This window comes from Cuculus canorus, chromosome 2 (genome assembly GCF_017976375.1).
Source record: "Cuculus canorus isolate bCucCan1 chromosome 2, bCucCan1.pri, whole genome shotgun sequence".
NCBI classification, from domain to species: Eukaryota; Metazoa; Chordata; class Aves; order Cuculiformes; family Cuculidae; genus Cuculus; species Cuculus canorus.
Genome location: NC_071402.1, coordinates 148041881 through 148069288, shown reverse-complemented (window position 1 = coordinate 148069288; position 27408 = coordinate 148041881). Strand labels below are relative to the sequence as shown.

The window sequence follows — 27408 nt, the reverse complement described above, 5'->3', positions numbered from 1 at the left end:
CCCTTGGCTTTTTCAGAATTAGGTTAGAACTAAATCCTTTCTCCTTGTATGGGGATGATAAAAACTGTTTTTCAGGAAAAAAATCCCAAACATAAAAGCTTAAACAACTTGAGATTCAGAAGGGTGTTACATGGTCCTTGCTTCATGTATCCTTTCTCCAAGTTTCTTCAAAACTATTCAAAAGAAACCCCATAATGGTGAAAAAACCTGATTTTTAAAATTAGGTTGACAAATGCAGCCAAACCTGCTTCTTTATGGCAGCTTAGCTGTTAACCAGACCTTGACAGAAAGGTGAAACGCCTGACTCTGTCATATCAAACTATGCCCAAATGTTGCCCAAACCAGTAAACTTGAAATACACCATACACTGATGCATTAGTGAATTGCCCACTATGCTGCAATCCAATACAAAGTTGGCTTGACACAAGGTGCGATGCCCCATCAGAAGGCTCCTCTAGCTGTAGATGGCTTATGCGAAGGAAGATGAAATTACCACACCAAAGAATGAGGGGAGAGATAGTTTTTATATATCGAAGAGTGGACATTATTTCAAGCAAACACCATTTAAAACTCTAGTGCTTTACATATACAAAAATACTTAATTTATATAGTATTTATAGGATTGGAGGAGTGAGTCTTCAGTAAAATATTCAAGGTCTGTCTTTGCCATAGCAGAGCAAATCGTTCTTGCTCTCAAATACTGTGTGGTTAGAGAATTTATGACATAGTTATTTCAAGGACAGCTTTAAACAGGTTTGTTGGATACTGTTCAAAGCAGCAATGAACATTTAAGTTGGACCATAGCACAGTTAAAAGTTAATACAAAAAACTGATCCTATAGTCACACTGATGGGCTTATTCTGTACGAGCTTGGATGTTCAGCAGCAATTCATCTTTTGACCCATGAGGGATCTTTGGCGATATCTGCATTTTCTGGGCCAAGTATAGCCTGACCACGAGTGCTCTTCCCAGCTGCAAGGTACCTGCAAGAAGAAAACAAACAACAAATGAAAAGCTGCTCTATTCAATTATTGGTAACTGTGCCATACAAGTTATAAATATTCCCATCCCCAGAAAAAGTGCTGTTTGGTATGTACCCCTTGTTTGGATTCACAGCATTTTTTGGATTTACAGTGTTTTTCCCCCAGTTATCACAACCCAGTCTCCAAAGGCACTTCCTAACCAGCAGTGGAATTCTTCAGTCTAAAGTACTGCTAAATGTTATGAGCCCCAAACAACAAGCTCCGAGAGCCAGCAGCTGGATGTCCGAGTGCACTCGCTCTCCAGACAGTTTCTGGACCTTCCAGAAGTAAAACAACGTCCCCCAAACTCAGAATGTCAGAGGGAGTGACATCTGCTAAAATACAATAAGCAGGATATAATTAACAGCTCTTTCTAGGTTACAAAAGCAAATAGTAAAAGTAGCACAAAAGGCCAAGGGAAGAAGTGTACAACTTTCACAAACTGTTTTCTTTTTCCAGTTAGGTTTTTTGTTCTTTTTTTAATGTAGACATTTTTTTAAATTCAGCACGGACGTACTTGTTTGATACATCAACCAGGTTATCTCTGTTGACAGCAAAAAGTTGTTCTCTGTGCGATTGCTTCATTTCATCTGAAATCCCGTATAAAAAATGATTCATTCCTAAAAAAAAAAACCACAACAAATCCACACGCTTAATTGGTGACTGGAATTTCAGTTACAACTGAGTATATGAATGAGTGCAGAAAACCTAAAACACCCTAATAGGACTCATTCTAAAAAGTCTCAGTACTTTCTAACAACTTTTTAGCCAAACTGCATTTCATGAAGCTTCTATTTTGTGGTTTAAAGCACCACATGCTTCAAATTTCCAATCAGTTTTAACACATGCAACACAAATGTCGACCACCTTTTTATACTACACACAGAAATCTGCATACAAATGCTTTAATGCTTTTGCTGCAATGCTTGCCCACAGTATTTAGATAGTAAGATTAAAAATTTTAAGTCCACGAACAACCAGGGAGCCCCAAAATAATTGCAGAAAAGTGCTTTTTTTCCCCTATTTGTGTGACAAAAAGTGGTTTGTGAGGACAAGTCCAACCTCCTGCCCAACGCAAGGCAGGGCTGACTTTGGTCAGGTACAGTTGCTTAAGTCCTTATGCAGGGCCCAACGATCAAAATAACAGTATTAAGGGACAGGTATTTCTTTCTGCACTATCTTCCAGGCCTATTAAACAACATTCTTCTATTCACTGCTTCACTAAATTTGCCACAGCCCTGTTAAAATGCATGTTCAAATATCAAAGGAAGTAAATCATGACCCTCTCAAAATGCCAATACTCAATATGCATGCATTTCACACACATACACACCTAAGATTGGTCACTTTTTTAATTGCCCAGATCAAATCCTTTTTCTGTCAGCTGGAAGTCAGCTTTGTTTCCTTCCAGTGTTAATAAAGTTACACATTGAAATAATGATAATTTTAACCTTGTAATTCCTTTATATATAGGAAAAATGTACACTAACTTAGCAAGTTTTGGATTGAAACTAAGCTGAGAATGAAGGAAGGAGGGGAAAATGAGGAAAGGATAGCAACATGGGAGCAAACTGAAAAGATACTAAGATATTACCAGCCATCATTAGCTATGCAGATATGTAAAGAACACCCTCCACCAGTGCAGACAGACTTTTATGCATTGAATTTCTCACAGAAAGTAGGCACAGGTTAAAGACATTCCTAGTCAATATATTTATTTGTGTCAGGAACACAATTCTTTAACTTTTCTGATTTGGAAGACCGATATTTCATTTTATTTGCTTGCATTTAATGCCCTTTCCATGTTGAAAACTTTTCCTTTAATCTACCTCCATGTTCTAGCTGCATTCACCTGCCATCAAAAAGTATGAATAAAAAAAACTTCAGCACAGAAGTTCTGAAACTTCTGAAAGGGAGCAAGAGGAATTCACTGCTTTGCTCAAACTAATGGTCTTACATCTGCCAAGGACAAATTTTATCATATGATACGCTTTAGCAAACTACCTATTTTCTTCCCCTTTAAACTTATTTAAAGAAAATAAACATTGGCAGCACTGGAAGGCTGGTAAGAATATACCTTTATCTGAAGGAGCTACTGGTGCATCCACAGCAGCAAATACCGCTAGTTTAGCTTCATCGATATCTTGTTGTGTGAATTCTCCAGATTTGGCCCACTCAACTGCTTTCTCAAATGTCTTCAAGGTTGCTAACGAATTTGGGTCTCTTAGAAGAAAAAAAGAGTAAGATTAATTACTTCAGTCTTACAAAATGAATACTGTAATTGCTTTGTTCTCATTTCACTGATAGTTTACTCTGCATCACAGAAACACACATACATGGGGATTAAACCAAATGATAAACTTCCTTTTTTATTTACAAAAAGAGGTTTTGGTGGGGACAGGTCAGAAGGAAGAAACATTATAAACTGGACATATTTTGAATTTTAGATACACAAATGCAACAAGCTTGGTTGCCTAAACATAGTTGCAAGACTGTGCAGAGAATTGGTATTAAAAAGATGGCAAACTAGCACTGTTTACTATGCATTATCAATTTGCTGCAACAGCTTAGTAACCATAACTGCCACTAATATCAACCGTATCATGATCCTCTCTAAGTTGTGCTTCCTGCTACAACTGTTCCTGCTTCCTGTGAAACAGGTGCAACAGGTTGACAACTACGGAAATACTAACCAGGACAAGTCCTACCATGCTGAAGCTTCACAGAAAGGCAATGCTGCTCAGTTCTAGCTAAGAAATCCAACTGAGTACTGTGCTAGTCTAACTTTGCTCTAGGAAAATTTTTTGAGCCAAGACTCCAGCCACATGACATTTTCAGTGGGGATTATAATGATGAGTCTTTAATACCTCCACAGGTCAAATTTCCTCCAAAAGTGCTCTGGTAATACCAATGCAAAGTAACTGTTCTGGATTGGCAAAAAAAAAAAAAAAAAAAAAAAAAGGAAAATAAAAGAAAAACTGCAAGTCTAGCTCATCGCCAAGAATATTTCCTGCTGAATCTAATGATTCCAGCCACAGTCACCAAAGCAACCTGCTTATTTTCAAACCCAGGATCTTAGGAAACAACATCCTACTTCCTGGTCTCAAATTCAGAATAGTTTTGAATTCCCTTTTCTAGGGCCTCCTCGACCCAGGAAGAAACGAGTGAAAGCCAGTTTTACATAAATCTGGTACTGGAACAGTAAACATCTAAGTACGGAGAGGCAACAATGGTTGTTACCAGCAGAGATAAGTCAGGCTTTCACAAGGACAGAAAACAGAAAAAGCAAGGAGGGGTTTACTAACAAAACTGATGTATCATAAGCAACTAATCTTAACATTGTCAGCACTGAATCACTTCCTTGCGATGCCACATTGTTTTATATCACTTGATCTTGGAAGAGAGCTACAACTAAGTCAAAAAAAGATACACATAAGTGCAGCCAGTGGTACCCCTCAGATGTAAACAGGAAGGAATGAACCTGCTGTTACCTGTAGGAATAGAAAGTGAATATGCCATTGTGGCTAAGTTTAGCACCTCCACCATAAGCCCCTCCTTTCTCTCTGATTTCTCTATGTAGGAATTTAGCTGTCATCAAACGTGCAAGAACTCGAAGGCTGTAATGACAGAAAGAGCAAAGATGTTAAATGAACTGGACAACAGGAATATATCCAACTTCGTCTGAAGTTCACAAAGATCCGCATTTGCAATGCATTGCTTCTTGTAATCTACAACAGTAACAACAACAATGTTCTATATTTAACAACAGCTTAATAATGTGACATCACTTGAAGAGTGGCACTGCTTTGGAACACTTCTTGACTGTTTCCATTTATTTCACTGCAATGAAAAACGAAAACAGCCTCCTAAACTTTGTTAGATGCAATAGGATTGTCAGCTTAGACACATCCAAGTAGACAGGGCTATTTATTCATAATTTAGGACAGTAGCCCCTCGCTACTTAATCTCTGCATTTACTAAAACAGGGCATCTCTGGCCTTAGCCATGCAAATGTTGCACTGTAAAGATTCTGTGACGAATGCTACTGACACTCCATTTTCTGTGGTCAGCCTAAGATTTTCCATTTTGTTTTGCGCTATGCAACACAGATAGAAACTCTGTGCTGACTGTCTTTCCCACCTTGCATAGTCTGCAGCTGTGTATGGAACTGTTCGAATGCATTCCCCAATATAGCTCACTGGGAAGGGAAGCACAAAATGGGTCTTCATCTGGCATGGTTTGAAAGTAGGATCCTAAGAGAAAAATGCATTATTGTCACAGTTAGCAGAGATGAGACCATTTATACATTTGAGAACTCCGGCTTTAAGAACTATGAAATTCTGCCAAACGTGCAAATATATAAATGCTGAAGCTGCCACCTCACCTACACTGCAATCACTGACATTTTATTTGGGCCCAGTATTAGCAAATCGGCACATAGAATCACCTTGGGAAACAAAAATACAGGGACACTGAACATCAGCTGCTCATCCTTGCACACCAGTTTCTCAGTTGCGCAGGCCTTGTGTTATTACCAAAGAGTTTTGACCAGCATGCTTCCCCTGCCACATATTTTCTTTGATTGAAACAACTGTTCACGACTCTCCACTTTTCTGTGCATTGAGGGACACGGTCACCACATCATATTTCGGTTCATCTACTTCTTTTTAGATATTAAAAAAAGATTCAGAAACTGAAACCCACAAAACAATGCAAACTATTTATAAACAGCAGCAACTACATGAACTGCTGTTCTAACAGCCCCTGCAGTGAACTCAATTCTTCCTTACAATCCCACTTAAAAAGTACCAGTCCTCTTCATGCCTCCAGGTTCTTGCAGCACTTGCTTCTTTGTCCCTTTGACACATACACCAGCTTGTGTGCTTACTTAAGAATCATCAGAGCCTTACACACCCCCAGTAACTTTTATGACGCATTCTTAACCCATTCCCTAGCCCCTCACACATCTCTGGTTGGTTGCCGCAAGAACAGCAGTGTATACATCACTGGTCAGCAAGCAAAACCATTGCTAAGCTCTCCCTGCCACCTTCTCAAAGGAGAGCTCAGGGTATGCCAAGCTGGTTTTCTCTCCTTTAGCCAAACAGAGATTTTCACTTTTACTTAATTGTCACCAATGCTCTTCTGTCAGGTGTCATTCAGAACCATTTAGGAAGCAGAATAAAGAAAGGAAGGGGCTAACGGGGAGTGGCACCACATGAGCCTGGTTCTGAAAGAAGCCAGGTTAAAAATAAGCTAAGTATCACTTACAAGAGACAACACAAGCAAGCATTTGCCTCCCTGCATGGATGTGGAGTTAGCTAAATAATCTTCATTGCCAGAACCGCACAGAACATAGCAAAAAGGATGACGCAGAGGGATTAAGAGTCTGATTTTTAAAGACACAATTCAGTCCGAGGGTGGAACTTAAGAGCACATGAGGTTTCAGTGGCATGCTTCTAAATAGTAAGAGATTCCATAACAGCTTAGGATGGACCATTAGTACCAGCAGCAGCCCTGTGATACCAATAATGTACTTACATTAACCAATTTCCTTGTGATCTGCAAACCAGTAAGCATCTGATTTCCCATAGACTTGACTTCCAATGTTTTCTACAAGAGACCCAGCCTTCATATTAAAAGAGGATTTATTTGTTTAGACCAAGAATACTACAAATGCAATCCCAACAACTCAAACCTCTTTGAAACTATAAACAGACCATGTCTTCAAAAACGTAAGTGAGCTACTCGATTGAATTTTCTAAGGAAATGCCAAATAAATTTCCTTTCAAGAGTAATTTAATTCTGACAGACACCCAGTTAGAGATCAAACGAGGCACAGAAAGTTCCAGACTCTTCCCCTATAGATAGAGCTTACTCCAGTCCCATCAGAAATTAAGACAGATCTGCATATTGACAGAGCAGATCCTTCGTTAACTCTACCAAGCCAAGCACATTTTGTGCCAAATATGACGAACACCCAGACAATAAAACAAATTCCTACACAACTGAGGAACTGCACATTATGCCTTATTTCCTTCTGGCCAACATTTTAAGTAAAGCTCAGCTTAAAAAGAAATTACAGTTTTATGCGCAAGAGAAGGGAAGAATTTCTTTTTCCACATCCCACGCAAAAGCAGTACCTCAGGGCAAGGCTTGACAGCTGATCTACAGGATTACTACTGTCTATTTCATAGAGGTGAAGACAGCCTCTGTAGAAACACACATAGCAGCTTATTACAGAGCTGACTTTCACATATTTCTTCAGACCTCTTTGTATGAAGACTGTATCTGACTTCAAATGACTTTCTCCTGGCTGCATACTGGCCTTTATGCGAGATCAAGTTAACTGCATTCGATGCCTTAATCACAAATGAAGTGATTTCTTACCTCAATCACATGGGGACGAACAGGTTTTCTCTCTTTTTTACTTCTACCTATGCCCTTTATAAATTTCTCTACTTCTTTAGATGCTTCTGATATTTGTTGAGGTGATGCATTCACTGAACACCTGTTAAAAACACATATTAGGTTTTTAAACATGTTTTCATGGTTTTGGACAGTCCTTTATAATTTGTACCACTCTGTCTTGCTAAACACTTTCTATTAAATCATATAATCATCATAGGAAAATGCACAATACTCATAATCCAAGTTACAGTTCAATTGCTTTTATTTTCCTTCCTGAAAAACACCTTCAGACCTGAACTGTAGTAGTAGCCGTCAAACCAGTTCTGTGGAAGAGCACTACATCATTTTTACATAATATAAATGTCTCACAAAGAAATTAACGTCCTCCATATTCTCCTTCTACAGCCAGACCTACCATGGTTCTGAACAGTATAGATATTTCCATGATTTCATTCATGCTTTGCAAAAAAAAAAAAAAAAAAAAAAAAAATTCTGCAATTTAGGTCACTTTAAAAGGACTTTGGTTTGGAACCAAAGCATTTGACTCCAAGCACCCTCAAGTGCCTTTTCACTTTTTCAAATACATGCATAAAGCATATTTCAGAATGTCACTATCTTCCTTTAAGAAGAGGAAGAAAATATAATATAATATAAAAAGAAGTACTCAACTGGTACAATACAATACAAGGGTATTTGTCTCCTGAGCACCTTCAAAGGGGAAAAAAGGCAGAATTTTGAGTGTATCTGTAAAATCCCACAGGCCATTTATATACTTTTGGTACAAGCTACATAGGAAATTTGCTGTAAGTTTCTTATACTTGTTAAAAAGAATGAACAAAATAAGCCATAGCTACCACTGTGTAAGCAAGGAGAATTTAAACTAACAACACGTTTGTAGTCTTTCCACAGACTTCTTGCTTCACAAAACCCCAGATCTCCATGAAGCACAGGCATGCTATGCACAGGCCATGGCCTCTCTTTAACTAAAATGCCCTTTTCTTTTTAGCTGGAACTCACCGGATGTTGTCACTACTTAATAAATACTTCTTCATGCGTGGTAGTTTGCGTAGTATTGGTTTGATATCAGGCATTTCTGCTATTCTCTTCATCAGCTTCACCTGTGCAGGACGGAAGGCAGACAGGCAAAGTATTAAACCAATCAAAAGATTTAGCAAAAATAAGCACCGTAATTCCAAAGTCAAGGATCTGGGCCACACTGAAGGATGTCATTAGCTTTTCACCTGATCCATCCCACCAAACATTTCTTGCAGTTCTCCAGAAGGCGTAAGGTTTTTGCTGGCTCTAATAGTGGCATATTGATGGCCGCTATCTGGAATCCCATTTGACAGCTCCTGGGCAGTCTTCTTAACCAGCACTCTGAAATGTTCTTCCTCCTCAAACCGGGGACTGAAAAATAAAAGCAAGTCTCTAGGTCTCATGCAAAGGCACACCAGTGGAATTTATAACACTGAATCATTCTTCATCCTAGGAGCTCTTATACTGATGGTTCTGCATTGTAATCCACTACAGAGTCATGCAAATGATGGAATACTTAGATTTAGAAATTGGGAATCATTCAAAGATACAGTTGTAAAAAGAAATCACAAAGTAGTATTTCTAAGAAGAAGGGAAGAGGAAAAAAAAACAAATCGAAATACATGCAAAACCACAAACAAACAAAACCCAATATACTATACTTGTTAAATATTTCACTCCATAAATGCATCATGTCTGGCAGATTTCTATCCAAGCACAGAGATGAAAAGAGCACACCCTGAAGAAAAAAAGAAAAACAAAACACAAAAAACCTTCACACAAGACAACCAAAGCAATGGCCTGATAAATGCATAATACCTTTTTATGAAAGTGATGCAATGATGCCAAACTAACTACACATCACAAAACCACTTAAATGCAGGCTATGTGACAATTGGAGCAGATATGACATGTGACTGTTTTGCACACAAAGCAAGCCTGTCAATTTCTCCTTCTCAACACTAGCAGCAGTTCAGAAACAGCATTTCTCATTTTTCACCTAAGTATAAATAAAACTGTTCAGGGGATGCACACTTCTGCAAAAGAGTATCTGTAATTCAACTCCAGGACCCCTGGGGAGCAGACCACAGCAGGAGATCTAAGCAAGCCTGAAAAAAATCTTAAGCAGTGTTGCTAAGACTTTTATGCCCAACACTAAGATCTAACGATCTTGCAAACATTCCATACTCCTGAATATTAGGAGTGGCATATGGACATTAACAGCAATGCGTGTGTATAACGCAACATCATTCTGTCCTCTACTCTCCACCTCCAGAATTTTTGCAGCAGTAAAAATATGGTGACAGACCCTAGTTTGAGTATGGCCTTAAAATGGATAATCACATCAAGAACTCCCCTTAAAACACAATACTAAGTTACTGTAATTGTCAAAAACATAGCTTAAACAAAAAGGCACGAGTCCATTTATACACTAAGTTTTCAATGCACATTGGTTGACCCTTTACCTGAAAGCCCTGACTGACCCTTAACTGCAGAGCTGTTATTGCACGTATAATGTCTTGGACTTTATGATTAATTTACCTGTTCATACACATCCAGGTGTGAATCATCTGAAATTATATGTGGGCTAACAGACATCCCACCTGTTTTTAGCTCTATTTTCTGGGCTTGTTCCCTGTAATCAAGGGCTCCACATCCCAGCCTGCAAAAACCAGCAGAGATTTATTTCAATGTACATATGCCAAAACCAGGATCCATACACCATTTGCAAAGGAGACTGCTTAGGCCAATACTAAATTAGCAACTAAACAGTTTAGGGTGTTATCAAATAAACATAATACCTTCACACCTTATGAAAAATAATACACCAAGCTTTTCAGTTAAAGCATCCTGTTAACTCAAAAAGGTGTGTTAAAAAGTAAGTGTGCTTTATGTACAGCCTTGCTACCAACATCCATATGGAACTACAATAGTGACACCACAAACTGTTATAGCCAACAACAACAATAGATGCTTCCAGCCCAGCTGACTTGTTCTGCTTTGTGTCACTCCTTCCCCTATGACAGGGTCAACGCTCCTGTGACCATGTGGTGCATTTAGCTTTAGCTGCTAGAAAGTAAACCTCTCACTTTGTAAGGACACTGCAGAAAAGCGGCACGTAAGGTTTCAGCTCTTCGGGAAGTGTGTTCAAACTGGAGACAGCTCTGAAATAAATCACCCCATTGGTAGGCTGAGCACAGTACTGGACAGGAATTTCATCAGCTAAGGATAAAAGAAACAAAAGCAAAGATCAGCCAACAACTAAAACACACAAAAACAAATTTCTTACAACAGCTACATATTAATAGTTATTTTTTGTTGGTACTTCAGAGTCACTTCTTGTTTAATCTTTACACGGTGCACTGAACGCTGGATTAAAGGGCTTTTATTGTTTCTGTCTACGGTAAGGTAATGAATAGATACCTGGACAATTTAATGAGACATCTCTCTTGACAAATGCCACATTTTAGAGGTAACATTCAAACACAGGAACGGTAATTTGTTTCTGAACAACTCAAAAGTTTTTCTCCCTTATTTTTTGCCTTCATGACATCAAAAGCTCAGGGAAGAGGGTTTCCGCACTGTATTCTCTTCTAAGTCAGGGCAATAGAATATGCACATTTGAATTTTCACAAAACCAGGTTATTTTACTACCAAAATTAAACAGTACTCGACACCTGCTGGCAATTTTTGAAGTAAAATGTCTGAAATATACTACAGAACACTATTACCTGCCACATTTTGACAAAAAATGTGCATGATATTCTGTAAAAAATGTGTAGGGAAGGAAAGCGGAAAGCAGAAAGGAAGGCTTGGTACATAAGCTGCCAGGAGTGCTGCATCCTGGATAAGTCTTTGGGAAGCAGAGAGCTTGCTCAAGAGCAGTGGAGCTTGCCACTAAGACTCCTGACTGCAGGGCAGAGTGAGTAAGCAGGCAGCAGGGAGCTCACACTGGGAGTGCTACTGGCCAGACCTCTGGGAAGGGCAGGCGGCTGGTTGGAGCTGAGAAATAGCCTCTCAAAGGTAATGGCAAGAATCATCTGCAGATTCACTGCAAAGTGCCTACTGCAGAGGTGGTGGGCTAGAGGAAAAGCACCATAACTATGGAAAACAAACAGCGAGTACATGTGCTTTGTAAAGAGCAAAAAGTAGCAACAGCTGGCCTAGCATCTAGGTAACAATTCAAGTGTGCTTCTCTTCTGAGGAAGAAATAGTGGTTATACCAACCTGTAAGTGTTGTTTCCAGCACAGTGAATGGGATTTTGGGCTCAATGTCAGACACTTTTAGAGCTGGGAGACAAGAGGTATCCTGAGGTTTGCTTTGAAGAGCAATTAATTCCAAACCTAGAAAGGAGAGCAGAATATCAGTTTTTCATTTTCAGCTTTTAATGAAAGTGCTGTCAAAACCTACTGAGGTGATGCAGATCAGAAAAACACAAGAGTCTGCAGATTAGAATTTTCTATCAACAGTCCCTTCACACATTTTACTGAAACAAATGCTGCAGTTTATCACATTGCAACAGCAAACAGAACGCTGTATGACTGTAAATTCTCTTTCCTATCCCCCCTTCACATCTTGTTAAGAATAACATGAAATTTAAACTCTCTAAGAAGTGACATCTGCCAGCCTGTCCTGCCATCCAGCTCTGCAAATACCAACTCAGGCAACCCAGACCTTGCAGGTAAGAAGCTTCTTTCTAACCCATTCCGCCAAGTTCTTACTCCAGCATTCTGTCAGTACACTGATGCACCTAAATTGTTGTATTTATTTTGCATTTCAGCCTCTTTCCGTTTCTAGCTGGTCACCTCTAAGTACTCTACAATTTGTCTTTCTAAGTAGAAAGCCTCATCTGATTTTTTGCTCCCCTAGCCCCCACCTCATATCAAAGCTTCCAAAGATAACACCACTTCTGGGGAGGATTTCTGTGACTTGATCACTGTTTTCACAATATTAAATGACTGCCCAAGGTTTCCAAGTGTAAGTTATTGCCCAGAAGTTAATCATAACATTATTTTTACAGTTGACTTTTTAAGTAGAAAAGCTAAGTAATAAAATTATAAAATATAAGTTTTATAAGAACATGGAGCAGGTCTCATATGCTCAAAAATAAACAGGTTCAAAGTAAATGATGGAATTCATCTTGTACTTAGTGCAAGTTAACATGGAAAAAATAAGCAGATTGATACTTTAAAACAATTTCCTTTCTTCTGCCCTACTGGAGACATTGATCATTCTATTTCTGAGTGTTAAAACTAATGGAATATACCATTCACACACTGCAGTGTAAACACTACACAGCATAGCCCAAGAACACAAATACACAAACTTCCAACAAAAAAATCATAACTTTCAGAGCAAATGCAGGAGAGTGTCTGAGAACTTAAGATATTCTACAGAACACCGACTAAAACACCCGTTGTGTTTAAGCAGTTACCCAAATAAAAATATGAAAAAGCACTTTAACCTTTTTCAAAGACTTGGGTTTTTTCTTCTTCAGAAAGAGCATTAACCTTTTCTTCCAGCTTTTCTGCCTCCATTTTCGTTTGTTTATCATGGTAATCTTCCTCTGGACTCATTGACAGGGTCAATCTATGTAGATTATCCTGCAAAAATATATCCCAAAAGAAAGCATTTCTAAATTTGAGGGCAACTGCCTTCTGTTTTGCCTAAGATTACTGATTCATTAACAGTAGATAAGAACAGTCTATGCATCATTTGACTTGCGTATTATCAAAAGTATCACAAACAGGCAATTTAAACTCTTTGCTTCATAAAAAACAGTCTGCTGCAAGGGTGGGAAAGAGAGGCAGCTTACCACAAGAACAAGCACAAACAATCTTCTGTGAAATTTTAGCATGGAGTCACTATCTCTTAGCAAGCACACAGTACTCATTAGTGCAAATTAAATCAAGGTTAAACAACTGTACATAATGCTACAGAGCAGCATGCCGCAAGTTTTATCTGGAGAACGTTCTAAGATGGGGAATCTGGTTAAACGGAGCAGGGTTTCATTAAATGCCTCTTTCAGCCTGCCCAAGCTTGAGTGCATAGAGATCCCATATGATGTAAAACGTGCATGTCTTGTCCTGCTCAGGAATGCTATACATCAGCCTTGCTGCCAGAGAACACGTGCATTATGCAAGTGTCAACTGCTGTTGAATTTCTCTTTGTTTATACCAGACTGTGGAATTTTAATAACAAAATGGAAACTGCTTGAGTAATTCTATGTAGAAATGGAAGGCTATTTAAAAAATAGCGACCTCAAACATTGCCCTTTTCAAAGTAGGAGTGAAAAAGCAACATCTGTCACTGACAGACACTGCCAATAATTTGGGACAATGTAATCGGATTCTGGTTTATGAGTTTACCTCCCCCATGCTTAAGTGGAAAGACTATGGAAACCTGATTGAGTACAGAGTTGAAGAAGGAAATGAAAAATTAACCAGACATATCATATGGACAGGATGAACAGCATTCCCTCCCATTTTCCTAGCCTTCCTGCTTTATTAATCTCCAGGCACGATGTACAACAGTGTAGAATCTTCTGATACAAGAACATCCAACTATCATCATTACCTCCTACCGAGTCGTGTTTCTGCCTCTGCCCCCTCAGCAGAACTGCATTCTCAAACATACTGCACCAGTACTACTTCCCTATAACAGGGAACTTTAACAGCTCTCTACTACTACTTCCAGACACTAACAATGCCTTTAGTAAAACAGATTTAATTGATGCCACTGTCTTTTGTTGCTTTTGAGTATATGAAAGCCAGCACTTACTCACTAATAAACCAGGTTAGCAGTTACCTATAATAGGTCTGCCCTTCAAAACAACTTGAACAATTTGATGTGAAAAAACACCCAACCAAAACCCCACCAATAAAACCACAAAAAAACAAACCCCCCAAAAAACCCCACTTTTTCACTGCTATCACTGGATTTTTGTCTTCATTTTGTCTGAATTAGCATTAGCTAATTCAGGGCTTCAGAACTATTCAATATTACAATGCCTTTACTTTTGTTTTAATTCTTTAAGAACTTTAAGAAAGTAATTAACACTGACAGCAAAATTCAGAGAGCAGTTCAATGAACATGAGAAATAACCGAACAATCTTACTTATAAGCAAAGTCTTTTCAAAGAGAAAGAGATATCTTCTTGTGCCATTAAGAAATACATAACTAGGTCTATAACTCTCTGTTCACATCTGAGCTTCTCATTGGAAAACACTCATGTGCCCTTCTATAGCATCAGTCTAGTAAAACCACAGTCTAGTAAAACATTAGTGTTTTATCCATGTTCTAGTATCTGTGTTTCCAAATGTCCAACCAGATGATTTTCCCATTTTTAAAAATTTTCACTTCAATGATTTAAAATTAAAATGCTTCATTCAAAACAGCTGCTTTTCATTCACACCTAAACCCAGGCAGTTTGGTTACAAAAAAATAAGGCTTCAGTTCTATTTTATGTATAGAATTGTGATTTAAGAATTAATACTGCAGATATTTTTCTGCAAGTTTTCCTACCTTAAAATATATTTTAACTTTTTCCTGAAGAAATGTGGGATTTTCTTTAAGGCATTGCCTGAAGCGAGAGACTTTATCTGCAATCTTCAGGAGCTCCACTGGATCTCCATCTTGATTCCAGCAAGAGGCTATATACTGAAAAAATAATTAGGTAAGTAGGACAATCCATTTGCAATTCTGTTACTTACAGCACCTGGTTCCAAAACCACTTTATCATATATATTTGAATAGAAAACACATAATGAGTAGTTTTAATACATTTGTATGGGGACAAAAAGCTGAAATCTTTGTTCAGATTAAAGGACTATTCCATCATGCCCTGTCCTCCATTCTCTCCTCTAATTTTACTATATCAAAGTATCTCCCTGCCTTTTTTTTTTGTTGTTTGTTTCAGTGTTTTTGCATAGGTATATATATCCATATTCTGGAAATCTATTGTAATATTCTTTCCTCCCTCCCATTTAATATAAATTTATTTTTAAGCCCAAGAAAGAAAATCAGAACAGGCGGTAGAGATGAAGTAGTACATAAATAGTATAGTCTACTCATTTATTCTATCAGTCAGATGAAATGATTACAATAAGGTAACTCAAACATGTAAAATAGATGAGGCTTTGGAGGATGAAGATACTATACTAAGTAACCAGAAATATCCCCAGGATATTTCTTTGGGGAGGGTTTTTATTTTAGTTTTATTCTCTAGTTTGAGACTATTGTTTGTTCAAGTCACTACCAAAAGTTCTTCAAATACACCTCAGGGCAAGAGATCTAAACCTTCTCAGTTTTCTTCCCTGTGTGAATAGGGGAAAAAAATTAAAGCAAGATAAAAAAAAGTTTCAAGATATTTGAAAGAAAAAGCCCTTAAAAGCACAGAGAAAACAAATGTATCGGAACTGTCAAAATCATCTCTCTTTAATAAGCAAGTATCAAAAGCCTTCCAGGCTTTTTCAGTAATATTTATCATTTTCTATTCTGTGGAAAGTCTCTAATGGGTTTTAAAGAACAGTATTCTTCTACAATATGCTTGAGTTAATTCTCTTGAAATAAAAGCAGTTCCTCCTTATTTGAGGCTTCCATCAGGTCATTAAAACAACTCAGTGTCGATTCTCTGCTCTCATGAAACCCCACCTGGAGTTCTGCATCCAGCTATGGAGTTCTCAGTACATAAAAGATACAGACCTGTTGGAGTGGGTCCAGAGGAGAGCTACAGTAATAATAAGAGAGATGATACACCTCTCCTATGAAGGAAGGCTGAGAGAGTTACTGTTGCTCAGCCTGAAGAACTGAAGGGTCTGTGGAGACCTTACTGCAGCCTTTCAATATAAGGGGGTTTATAGGAAAGATGGAGAGAAGACTTCTTACCAAGGACTGTGCTGACAGGACACGCAGCAATGGTTTTAAACTTAAAAGGGGGCAATTCAGATTTCACATAAGAAAGATACTGAAATTACAGCGACAGTAGTAAGACACTGGAACAGGCTGCCCAGAGAAGTTGTGGATACTCCATTCCATCATTGGAAGTGTTCAAGGTCACATTGGATGGAACTTGGAACAACATGATCTAGTGAAAGATGTCTCTGCCTACAGCAGAAAGGCTAGAACTAGATCATCTTTAAGAGTCCCTCCCAATTTAAACCATTCTATGACTCTACATTTACTTTATTTATAACTAAGTCCTTTTCAAGTCTTTTTTTCAAATAACTTCTAAAACAGGACCCCAGGGAAACAGACTGAAATAATACCCTTCTCTATGGGATTACTAAAACCAAACATTGCATGACTGCTCTGTAAAAGCAAGAATTGTTTAAGAGCTTTCAGTTATAGAATCTAGCCCTAATAGTTGAATCAACTTCAAGACTTAAAAATGTTGAAAGATAAAGTGTATGTGTAAATATTTCATCAGACAATTACTCACACAATCTGAAGCCACGCTAGATAAGTACTGGTTATGAAGGTCAGGCACATTTTGCCAGGCCTGCTACAAAACCCGACAGGCAATAAAATATCCACAATTTGCCTAGTTTCACTGTACAACAACCTGATTTGGAACAGCTCTTGATCCTGCTCTCACATTTACGCGTTTCATGTTAATCCAGGACCCTGCTACTTTACCTAACTTTGCATATCAAAGGAATGATCTCCTCATCATGTTGAAGAAAATACAACACTTGAGAGACAGAAAAGTAAAAGAACTGGAAGAACTGCTAAGCAACTGAAAAAAAAAAGGACATTGGAGGAGTGGCAGCAGCAGGCATCCCATCATTCCAAACAGAGTACAAATACTGCTGCTAGCTCATTCCCAAATTTACAGTGAACTTGCAGGGATCTCAAAGACACCACATTCTGGTGTGGAACATGGTTTCCATAACAGCTTTGTATCAAACTTGGACGCTCCTTTGGCGTCAAAATGCGAGGCAAAAAAATTGAATTAGTGTATATTTTCAGTCGTGATTCTGGAAATTAAATTACAGCAGTAATCAAACTCTAAATTGCATGGAAAAACAGTCCTTCTATTTTTATTTTTTAAAAATACATAGGCTTCTAGCCAAAAGATACAGCTCCAAGAAAGGCACACCATACTGGCTCTTACAGAAGTAATCAGTGCTCCTGCAATTAAATCTACTATTCAGACAAAGATAACAGGCTCGCTGCCTGATTAGGTCACACAGTGTGGAGTCCAGTAGTAGTCTGAAGACTATTGAAAAGAAGGGAGAAAGATCTAAAAGAGATTATGTAAGAAAACTTTTTAAGTGCAACTCTTTACACATCAAGAACCTACAAAATGACCCCATATTTTGTAAAGCCATAAAGAGTAGATTTCTCATCCCTTCCTAAAAGGACACCACACATAGGTGCACCACACAAACTTACAGATGCTAGGGCAAGTCCAAAACTTGTAGACTGATGCTTCAGCTGGATTTCAATTTTGTGAAGTAGAGCTTCAATCCTATCTTCCTCAAATCCTTTCCTTTGGGAAGGGGTGTTGAGAAAAGGAAATGATATCCATTAACACTAATCACTTTAAGTGAAGTTATGAAAACGAATTATAACATCGATAAAGGAAGCATTACAACACAGTGTCTTCCACACTGAATTAAAATGGATATGAAATAATCTTATCATGCTGTGTCGTTTAGTGAAACTGCACCAATATCATTAGACTCCTGAAGGTTATGCTGATGAATATGCTACAATAGAGGAAGTGGCAGACAGAAGTTGTAAGAGTATTGAACAATATTACTGTCTCTTCGGTGTATTTATTTTAATATAAATTTCTTTTAAGGCATGTTATGTATATGCCTGTATTATTGTATGCCTCAGATTATTACATTATATCTAACTGTAAAAGACTGTACGAAAGAACTAAGTCTTCTCAAAAATTTAGCGTTACTCACACAATAACTTCATCAACAGTTCTAGCAATTATCTGCTTCACAGTATCAATGTCTCTTTCAGCAATACCCTGTAGTCCCACACTGAAATAAGCTTCTTTTGTTGAGCCATTAAACCTAGAATAAAACATATTCAACTCAGTGACAAGTACTAGAACTTCAACATTAAAACTGCCAGCAAAGGCAGAAGAAGGGAAAAAACATCCATTGTTTCCACATACACACACATAGGATTTTAAAAGCTAGATAGAAAAAAAAATAATTACCGCAGAGGCTAGAAATGGAACTTAAAAGCATTTTTTGTTCAATTTCAGTAGTAGTGGTGCACTGTTAAGAAAGCATACCATATTAGAGAAAGAAAAACAGTTACAGAAGAAAAGCTGGTCTTTTCTGCTTATCCTCCCATTCATCTGCAAGTTTTTGTTCAGATAAAGAAGTCTCCTTTTTTAAAGTGAAAATTTTAGCTTCTCTAACACCAAACACACACATTCTACCAAAGCAGGTAAGTGGAATGGCATTTTTAAGTTTGTACTTAAAGCAGTATTCATAAAGTAAACATTGATGGTGAAGTGTTCCATGTTTGTTGCAATTATTTCCAACAGTACATTAAAAAAAAAAAAAGATAATTTTGGTCAAGCTGACAGATAGGGTTCCCTGTAAGAAGCTACCTTTAGAGAAGAAAATTGACAATTGCAGAAATACAGAACACCCAGCAGCTGGAACGAAAGCCAATAAATGAAAAAAGAAAACAGGTGTTCAACTCCAAGCATTCACTACCGCATTTTAAAAACCAAAGAACAGATATAGCAGCAGACTGAGATGCTGAATTCTGGAATACTCATCTCTGTATTCAAACTTAGTCTTCAGATCAATCCATGAGCACAGTCACTAAGGCAAATTAAAGCCAACTCAGTGTACATTTCAATACCATATTATTATAATCACCTGAGAAAGTCTCAGCTGACAAAACATTCAACAACTGAATCATTACTTCAGCTTCTACATGCTCTGCGATATTAAGATGTCTGCATGACACTGGCATGCATGACAGGACTTGCAGGAAACTTGTGATTTCACACGGAGACAGTTCAAGCCAGGCAGAGCACCTTCAGACATTAAAATTCATAGATGAGTATACTGAGGTTTCCCACTCAAATATGTGAATCAGTCAGTGGAAACAAAGGTATGATTTTTGTCATCAAGTCTAAAATCAGCCCTGAAAGTGTCTCCTTTCTGCTGACAATAAAAGCAAACTACGACAAGCTGCTGAACCCACAGTGAGAAGAGAATCCACTCAGCCTTAATCTGCAGTGCAGAACCAGTTCAGAAGACTGGCTGCAAGAGCTACAGTTTGAATAATTAAGCTTTGGCAGAAATACTCTTTTGTACTGTGGCGATGGCAAGTTAATGGCATCTAACTGCATATTTGTGCCAAACCTACCCACTACTAAATCACAGAGTTAAGGCAAAAAAAGCAAAGGTAGCATAGTACAGAAAAGAGCTATCAAACTCTTCTGAGTAGCACTAAATGGCCAAGATGAAAACCCCAGGTAAATTAGGACAATAAAGGTATACTACACTTTTATCTAACCATTTTTCATGTTGATAAGCTTTAAAGAGTACAACTTTGTTTAAACTAAAATAGCTTCCATTGAGTTATTTTAATGAGCCAAATATTACACTTGAGACTGCTTTATGGATCATCAGTAAAAATTCTTAAGATATTTTAATGTTAAAATAAAGTTATTCTGGTGTAAATTGCCTGTATGAGAGAGGACGTCTCCCAACTTAATAGTGGTTTGTAACTTTATTAATACTGCTTATAGGGATGAAATGTAAATTGCAATACTTACCCAACATCAGGAGAAAAATCTGTACCAACACCAGACTCAATTAAGGCTTTGTAAAAAGGAGAATTCGGCCCATCGACCAACAGTGACGACAACAGGCTTAGTGTGAATGCTTCAAAAGTGTCCGTAATACTGAAAAAAATTAATAGTTTGTAAAAAACATGTTTTATGAATGTGACACCTGGCATCACTCAGTTCACTTCAGAAAAATTACTGTTACAAAACTGTGTGGAAGGGGCAAGGGAGAAATAATTGCCAGTTACAAATACTGCACCAAATCTTAGGGAACTAAAGAGAGTTCTGCATCTTTCACTTCTAACTAGCAGCAAAGCAAGTTAAAATGAGCTGCAAAAGCAGATGAAGTTAGTTGCAGTGTCATACAGAAATGCTTGCACACTGCAAGAAACCGAAAGGCACAAAGTCAGCATTTCCAAAAGTCTAATCCACTGAACAGTTCTGTAACAGCTGCTGTTACTTATGTTTATCCGCTAAATAAAAAGACAAGAAAAGACTTCTGCTTAGTAATGAAGCTTTCATTCACTAACGGAAGATTTGTCTAGTTTTCCCACGGCATTATTTAACCTAAGATGACGTTTATGAAGCAGGAACAGGAGACATGAAGTTATGCCTGTATCTTGCTTAAGATTCTAAAATAAGTCTCTGATTTGGAATTTTATTCGGATACACTTACTCTGTCAACAAATAACTGATGCTGACAGTTGTCTGCTTGGAAGGATCGGCAGCAAATGTGTCTAAGCCACATTTTACACTGTGTTCCCTCTGCAAAACATAATAAATATGTTTGAGACAGACTAAACTCAGAGCAGAAGTTACAAATAAAGAATTACTGCTTGCACCTTCACAGCATCTTCCTTCCGAAGATTTCAAATAATTTTACAGATACTCATCAGTAAGATCAGTATTCATAACTACACAAACAACAGATATCATGGAACATAAGAGCCATATCTCAATTTTTACAAGTGGAGAAACAGAGCTGTTCATAAAAAAACATCCAGCCATAATTAACTCTGAGTAGGGCTTCAAAGAAATGATTATGCTTCTGGGCAAGCCAGGGAGGGAAGGAGAGGGAGAAAAAGTAAGAAGATATTTTTGACACCAATTTTTAAAGTTTAGGTATCATTACAGGGCATATTTCCTGACACTTAAGTATCAGTATTTGTATAATAAGCTTTAAATGCTTTCCATTAATAAATGCATCAGTGCTTCAAGTGCTGAGGAACTTGAGAACTGGAAATTAAAATAAACAACTGTCCACAATCATATTACACTACCAAAACTTTTAAAAAACAAATGTAGTTTTTCCCTTGCTTTAACCCAAAATAGAAATACTTCAGCTTGCTTGTACACAAACACATTACTAAGCAAAGTAACTCCAGCACGTCAGGCTCAAATGCTAACCCATTGTATTCCAAGATCTAATATGCACTGTTTCTTTTGGTTTGATTCATTTTTTTTTTTTTTTTTACTTACAGGCTTTTCCCAGAGTTTCTGTTTCGGGATGCCAGTATTTGGTTCCATTCTTTCAAATTTTATCAATGCTTCCTCATGTATTTGTTTTAAATGTTGCTCCAGTGGAAAATTACCATAAGTGAAAAATCTGCATTTCATATAAAATATTTAAAGTTAAGCATCAGATTTTACATGAAATATACAGTAACAGCTTTTATTATATTCTGAATTTCATGTGTATTCCAGTGATTCAGTCATATCTAGAATAGAATATACTTTGCAAAACCCCTAGGTTAAAGAACCACCAGTTTGCCACACATAAAACTCACAAATCTGGTAAAATTTCACATTATTTACCTTCTATTTAATGTTTTGAAAGCCACAAAAACCCTAAAAATCATTTAGCTGCAGCAATTTACAATGTCCCAAGAAAAAATATTACTAATTGAAGCCAGACAAAATTCTTATAGGCTTCACACATGACGTATGAAATCTACGATATACCTCTGAAATCATCTATAAAAAGTGGCTGCCTTCTGCGGGTCCATCTACCAAGCACCCTCCCACACCTACAGGAAACCCTGCTGACTTCCACTTGACTATGAGTATAAGGTATGTCTCAGGTAAACGTTACTTCCTGATTAAAATCTAAACACAGGTGCAGCAGAATCCTTCGGATGATGTGAAAAACAAAGGATGGCAAATTCACTATCATGACACAAGTTCACGTTTCATAAGGGAATTAATCAGACTAACACATTGACCACAAAATTTGGGTAGCAAAACCAACAGTACTATAGATTTTCCTACGTATCTCTTTCAAATTGACTTTTAGCTCAAATACCACAGAAATACCAACAGAATTAGTATCTGAATCAAATTAATAGCAATTATTTAGAACCCAATTCAGAAGCAAAAGAACAGCCATTAATTTCTAACTTCTTTTTATAATTTTTAATCCAGGTTGCCTTCAAGGAAGATAAGAACCCCTACATTAATCTGCAACTACTGTTGTGTCATAATTCCTTAACGTAACCACCAAATAATTATTAGTATGTTCCATTTCCCTTCAAGACATTTCAGTTCAAGGTGAAACATATAAACAAAAATCCCTCCCTGCAAAATCCTCAATCAAGCAGCGAGATGTACTCTAGAAAATCACTCCTTCAATAACCCGTGCTTCCAACTGACCCTTCACTTGTCTTCCTAGAGCAAATTCCTTGCTTCAGGGCTGTCCCAGCTGCTGGAGGGCACAGCTTATCTACACTGCTGGCCATCTGAATGGCAACACTGTATTGTGGGTTTTCCCTCACAAAAATACAAGCACAGCACTAACACACTACATAAACTAATCAGTTAAGACACAGATTTCAGATACCTGGAATTGCTTGGATGATAATGTGTGGCATGGAACTGTTTAAGCTGCTCCCATGTAAGATCAGGAATACATAATGGATCTCCACCAGATATTACACCATAAGTGTGATCAGGAAGGATTTTACTCTGCAAGTGCTGTGCAAATATCCTCTCACTATCTGTCTTAAGAGGAGAACATCATATTTCAGTAAAAGCCATCAAAATGCATTTTGAAAATAAAAGGTGATCAATAATAAGACCTCAGAGCTCTACCTTACATAAGAGCTCTTCCTCACATGAAGATTTTGTTCTGTAGTCCTGAGTACTTGGATAAAACTAGCTATGTCAGCACATCAATTTAAAAGAACATTCTACAATAAAATCCATTAGCAAAGTCCTCTTTTATATGTAAAGAAAATTTCAACAGCCAAACTTTAAGAATAACCATGTAACATATTACTGACTTTACCTAGGATGTAAATTTCACAAAGCAGGAATGGAAATCTCTGGTGCAATGACACCATTGATAACCTACAGCTTAAGCCACTCCACCATGTACAGGGTCTTAAAACTAAAATTCACAAAACTTACAAATGCCCCTTTCATTTCATTAAAAACAACTCCTTTGAAGACTAGAGGTGTCTGAGGATCGGTTGGGTCTTCATGCTCTAACCTCCAACCTTCTTGCCTGAAAAAAATAGAAATAGGAAGTGTTGGGATTTTGAGGAGTTTAGGTCTGTTTTGTTCAGTTGGGTTTTTTAATTTAAGGTTTGCACGCATCTCAAGCTGGCCACATCTTACCAGAAATCTAGTTGCCGCAAACATGGAAAGAAAACTGCATCCAAGTACACCGACAGGAGATTTTGAAAATCCTTGGGATTTTGTGTTGAAAATGGATAGAGTGTGTAATCACTGGCTGCATATCAACAAACATAAAATTATCAGAATTTCAGAAATGCATTTTGCCCTCATATATTTTTAATCTCTTCTCTATATAAATAACCAGAATAGAAAAACAATTTACTAAAGGATAAACATTTTTCTGAGGAATACACAGGAGTTTAATGCTGCAAATATGGTACCACGAAAACTTTGCTTTTGCCATACATATAAATTAATTAAATGCACTGTTGTATAATATGAAGTGTAGCTCTATTGGGACTTTGTAACTGTCAAATGAACAAGGTCTGTTTTGTTGCCTTGCCTTGTTAGTGTTTTGATCTCTCACTCTCAACATCTACACTTAATAATAATGGCTCTCTAAAGGGAAATTAAGGAGAACTGATGGACAGCTCTACTGCAATAAAACCTCATACATTTTAAGTGGTACTATATGCTTCTGGCTCACCTGTGAAAGCATTCATGAAAGTGGAGAGGGATCTATTTAACATTTTAAAGAATGGATCTCTGCAAGGATACTTTTGAGAACCACATAACACTGTGTGCTCGAGGATATGTGGGACCCCAGTGCTGTCCATCGGAGTGGTTCGGAATTGTACACTGCAAGAGAGCACAGACAGGAATACAGTTATCTGTGACGAGAAGTCCACCCAACCTCCCATCTGCAGCTAAGGCTTATGGGAACATTAACACCGCCTAGTAACTAACACAGCATCTAGCAGGATGCCGAGTTATTGAGTTCTTAAGACTCTCGAGTTGAGCATTCAGCCACCACTTCTAAAAGATGTAAAATCTCTGCACTCTTACTTCTGGAGGTGGCACAGAAGTTTTCAGTACATAACCAAACACATTTCTTTTTTACCCAAAAGGCTTAGGAAAAACAAACATGGAATATTAAGGAGAAAAGAACCGGTTTACATCTTGCAACTGTAAGGCAGTTTATTGTAAAGTTCAGTTTTCATCTCAACAATACAGAAGAAATAATAATAAATTTGATGTAGTTTAGCAGACAGCCATAAAGATTACTGGAGCCATGCCCTGTGAAGAGAGACTCAGGTAACTGGGTTTATTTAGCCTGGAGAAGGAAAGGTATCGGGGGACTCAATGGGTGCCTACAAAAAGGTTATGATGAAGACAGGTTCTTTGTGTAGATATGCATGATGGAAGGACAAAAGAAAATGTTCATAAATCGAAACAAAGGAGGTCCCAACTTTTTTTTATAACAGAAAAAACACCCCACCATAAAGAGAAGCAAACACTGGGAACAGGTTGCCTGGAAAGGCTGCGTAATCTGTGGAAGCTTTAAAAATCCACATGGAACCACACCAGCTGACCTTGCTTTCAGCAGCAGACTGAACAGACCTCATCACGTTTGTTCCAACCTGAAAAACCCTAAGGAAGTTCCACAAAGGATATACTACCCTCTTCATTACCACAAAAAAATCCAGTTATGAAGCTGGACTACAATTTAGAAACCACAACACGATGGAATGTGCTATACATCTACTATTTTACCTGAACAGATTATTGGAGTCCTCACGAGCCACATGTAAGTACCTAGCTCCTGTACTGTCATGATTAAGCTTTACAGCAGTCAGAAACAGCTCAGGAACAGCAGTCACCTGCATTGGAAGAAAACACCTGCGTTACAGTGTGACTGCAACTAGGTAAAAAAAAATCATGGATGATCTAAAAACGATACTGTATATAACACTAACATATACAATGTGTTATATACAATAAGTACATTTTTGTTCCCATGGTTTGGGGCAGGGAGGGAGCAAATAGAAAACAGAATTTTAAAAACAATTAAAACACCCTACAGCCAAAGAATTACATCCTTCTGGTACAGATATTAGGATCAGAACTACAAAGAAAAAAAAGCTGTTCATTCAAATGCCAGTGGTTAGAGCAGCAAAAGAAAAACCAAGGAACCCAGTTCTACCACTAGCTTTGTTGTATTCTAACTATCCTATTCTACCTCTGTGGTATTCCATTCCACCACTATTCTATTCTTATCATTCTGCCACTAGCAACCACCTTTTCCAAATTACCTTTGCCCTCTGTTTCTGCTTTTTTCTTTAAAAAAGATTTCACATATTAATTCCACTGCAGGTTCTTAACAGAAGTACTAAAATCAGCCTAGGAGATAAAAATATTACTTGAATGCATTTCCTAAAACGGCCAACAGCGAAGCTCATTTACCTGTCAGGGCTTTTAGAAGACCGCACTGAACACTCCACACCTGTAGCTGACACACAAACCCCCGGGGTGTGTTATTTACTCTATGAGAGTTAGCGCCCTACCTGCGTTTATGTTACCCACAGAGTTTGTTTGTAGAATAAATACCGTATCATTTCTTAACTAACCACCCAAAGCATCTACACAAATATTTAGCGTGTAGACGCCTGTTTTCCAGCCAAGAGAAACATCTACCTGCACGAAGACAGAGGGAGCGCAAGAGAAGGACAACGCTCACCTGTTTTACAGTGAACCCGTGGATCTGCTCTCCCACCCTGTACTGCAGCGCTCTCTCGCTCGCGGAAACGCTTTTCCATCTCCACGACTTCTGACTCAAAGCCCTGCAATAACACTGCCCTGTCGGTACCGGCAGAGGGACCGGGGGAAGGAGCAAAGAGGGCAGGGGACAAGAGCGAGGGGGCCAAAGGGGGCAAGAGCCGGAGGCCAAAGGGGCAGGGGGTAAGAGCAGGGGGGCAGGAGCAGGGGACAAAAGGGGCCGGCGGAGCAAAAGGGGGGGAGGTCGTGACCGTACGCGTACCCGTACCCCTAACCCGCCCTCACCAGCCGCGCCTCAGCAGCCCCCCGGCCGCTCGGTAACAACCCCACATGGCTCCGCGCCTCAGCAGCCGGAAGGGCCGCAAAACTGGAAAGGCGCAGGCGCCACGTCCCCGCCCGCATTGGAGGAGGTGCGAGGCTCCGCCCCCTCGGCCCCGCCCGCATTGGAGGAGGCTCGAGGCTCCGCCCCCTCGGCCCCGCTCGCATGGGAGGAGGCGCGAGGCTCCGCCCCCCCGGCTCCTCGCACTGCTGGACGGGACGTTAAAGATCATCCGTTCCCCCCCCAGTGCCGTGGGCAGGGATGCCTCCCAGTGGCTCAGGGTGCTCAGAGCCTTATCCAGCCCAGCCTTGAACGCCTCTAGGGAAGGGGCATCTGCAACTTCCCTGAGCAAACAGTACCTTCACAGTAAAAAATTTCTTTCTAATATCTAATCTAAATCTCACCTCTTTCTGGTTGAAACCATCGCCCCTTGTCCTATGCCTGCACTCTCTGATAAAGAGCCCCTCCTCAGCTTTCCTATACAGTCTCCTCGGAGCTTTTTTCTCTGCAGGCTGAACGACCCCACCTCTCAGCCCAGCTTAGTGTCATCCGCAAACTTGCTGAGGGTGCACTCAATGCCTTCATCCAGGTCATTGATAAAGACATTGAA

At 38.6% G+C, this 27408-nt stretch overlaps 1 protein-coding gene across 3 annotated transcripts; it reads right to left on the bottom strand.

Moving 5' to 3' along the window:
* Positions 1–14: 14 nt before the first annotated feature.
* Positions 15–26895, bottom strand: PITRM1 (pitrilysin metallopeptidase 1). Of its 3 annotated transcripts, XM_009558324.2 has the most exons (27): positions 26765–26895; positions 26442–26544; positions 25478–25584; positions 24411–24562; positions 23864–23978; positions 23654–23750; positions 23085–23245; positions 21728–21854; positions 20925–21013; positions 20237–20365; positions 18387–18500; positions 17863–17959; positions 14992–15126; positions 12932–13070; positions 11694–11810; positions 10556–10688; positions 10008–10128; positions 9128–9204; positions 8672–8837; positions 8448–8548; positions 7410–7530; positions 6561–6632; positions 5163–5275; positions 4514–4639; positions 3100–3245; positions 1540–1642; positions 15–983 (listed from the first exon to the last, which is right to left on the bottom strand). In XM_009558324.2, exons 1-27 carry the CDS (start codon positions 26809–26811, stop codon positions 890–892), a joined length of 3102 nt encoding a protein of 1033 aa, XP_009556619.2. In that variant the 5' UTR covers positions 26812–26895; the 3' UTR covers positions 15–889. The 3 variants fall into 3 exon arrangements, with proteins under 3 accessions (XP_009556619.2, XP_053916649.1, XP_053916650.1); XM_054060674.1 differs by lacking the exon at positions 26442–26544 and having other exon boundaries at positions 26765–26861; XM_054060675.1 differs by lacking the exons at positions 23864–23978; positions 24411–24562; positions 25478–25584; positions 26442–26544; positions 26765–26895 and having other exon boundaries at positions 23085–23241; positions 23654–23756.
* Between the last annotated feature and the right edge of the window lie 513 nt (positions 26896–27408).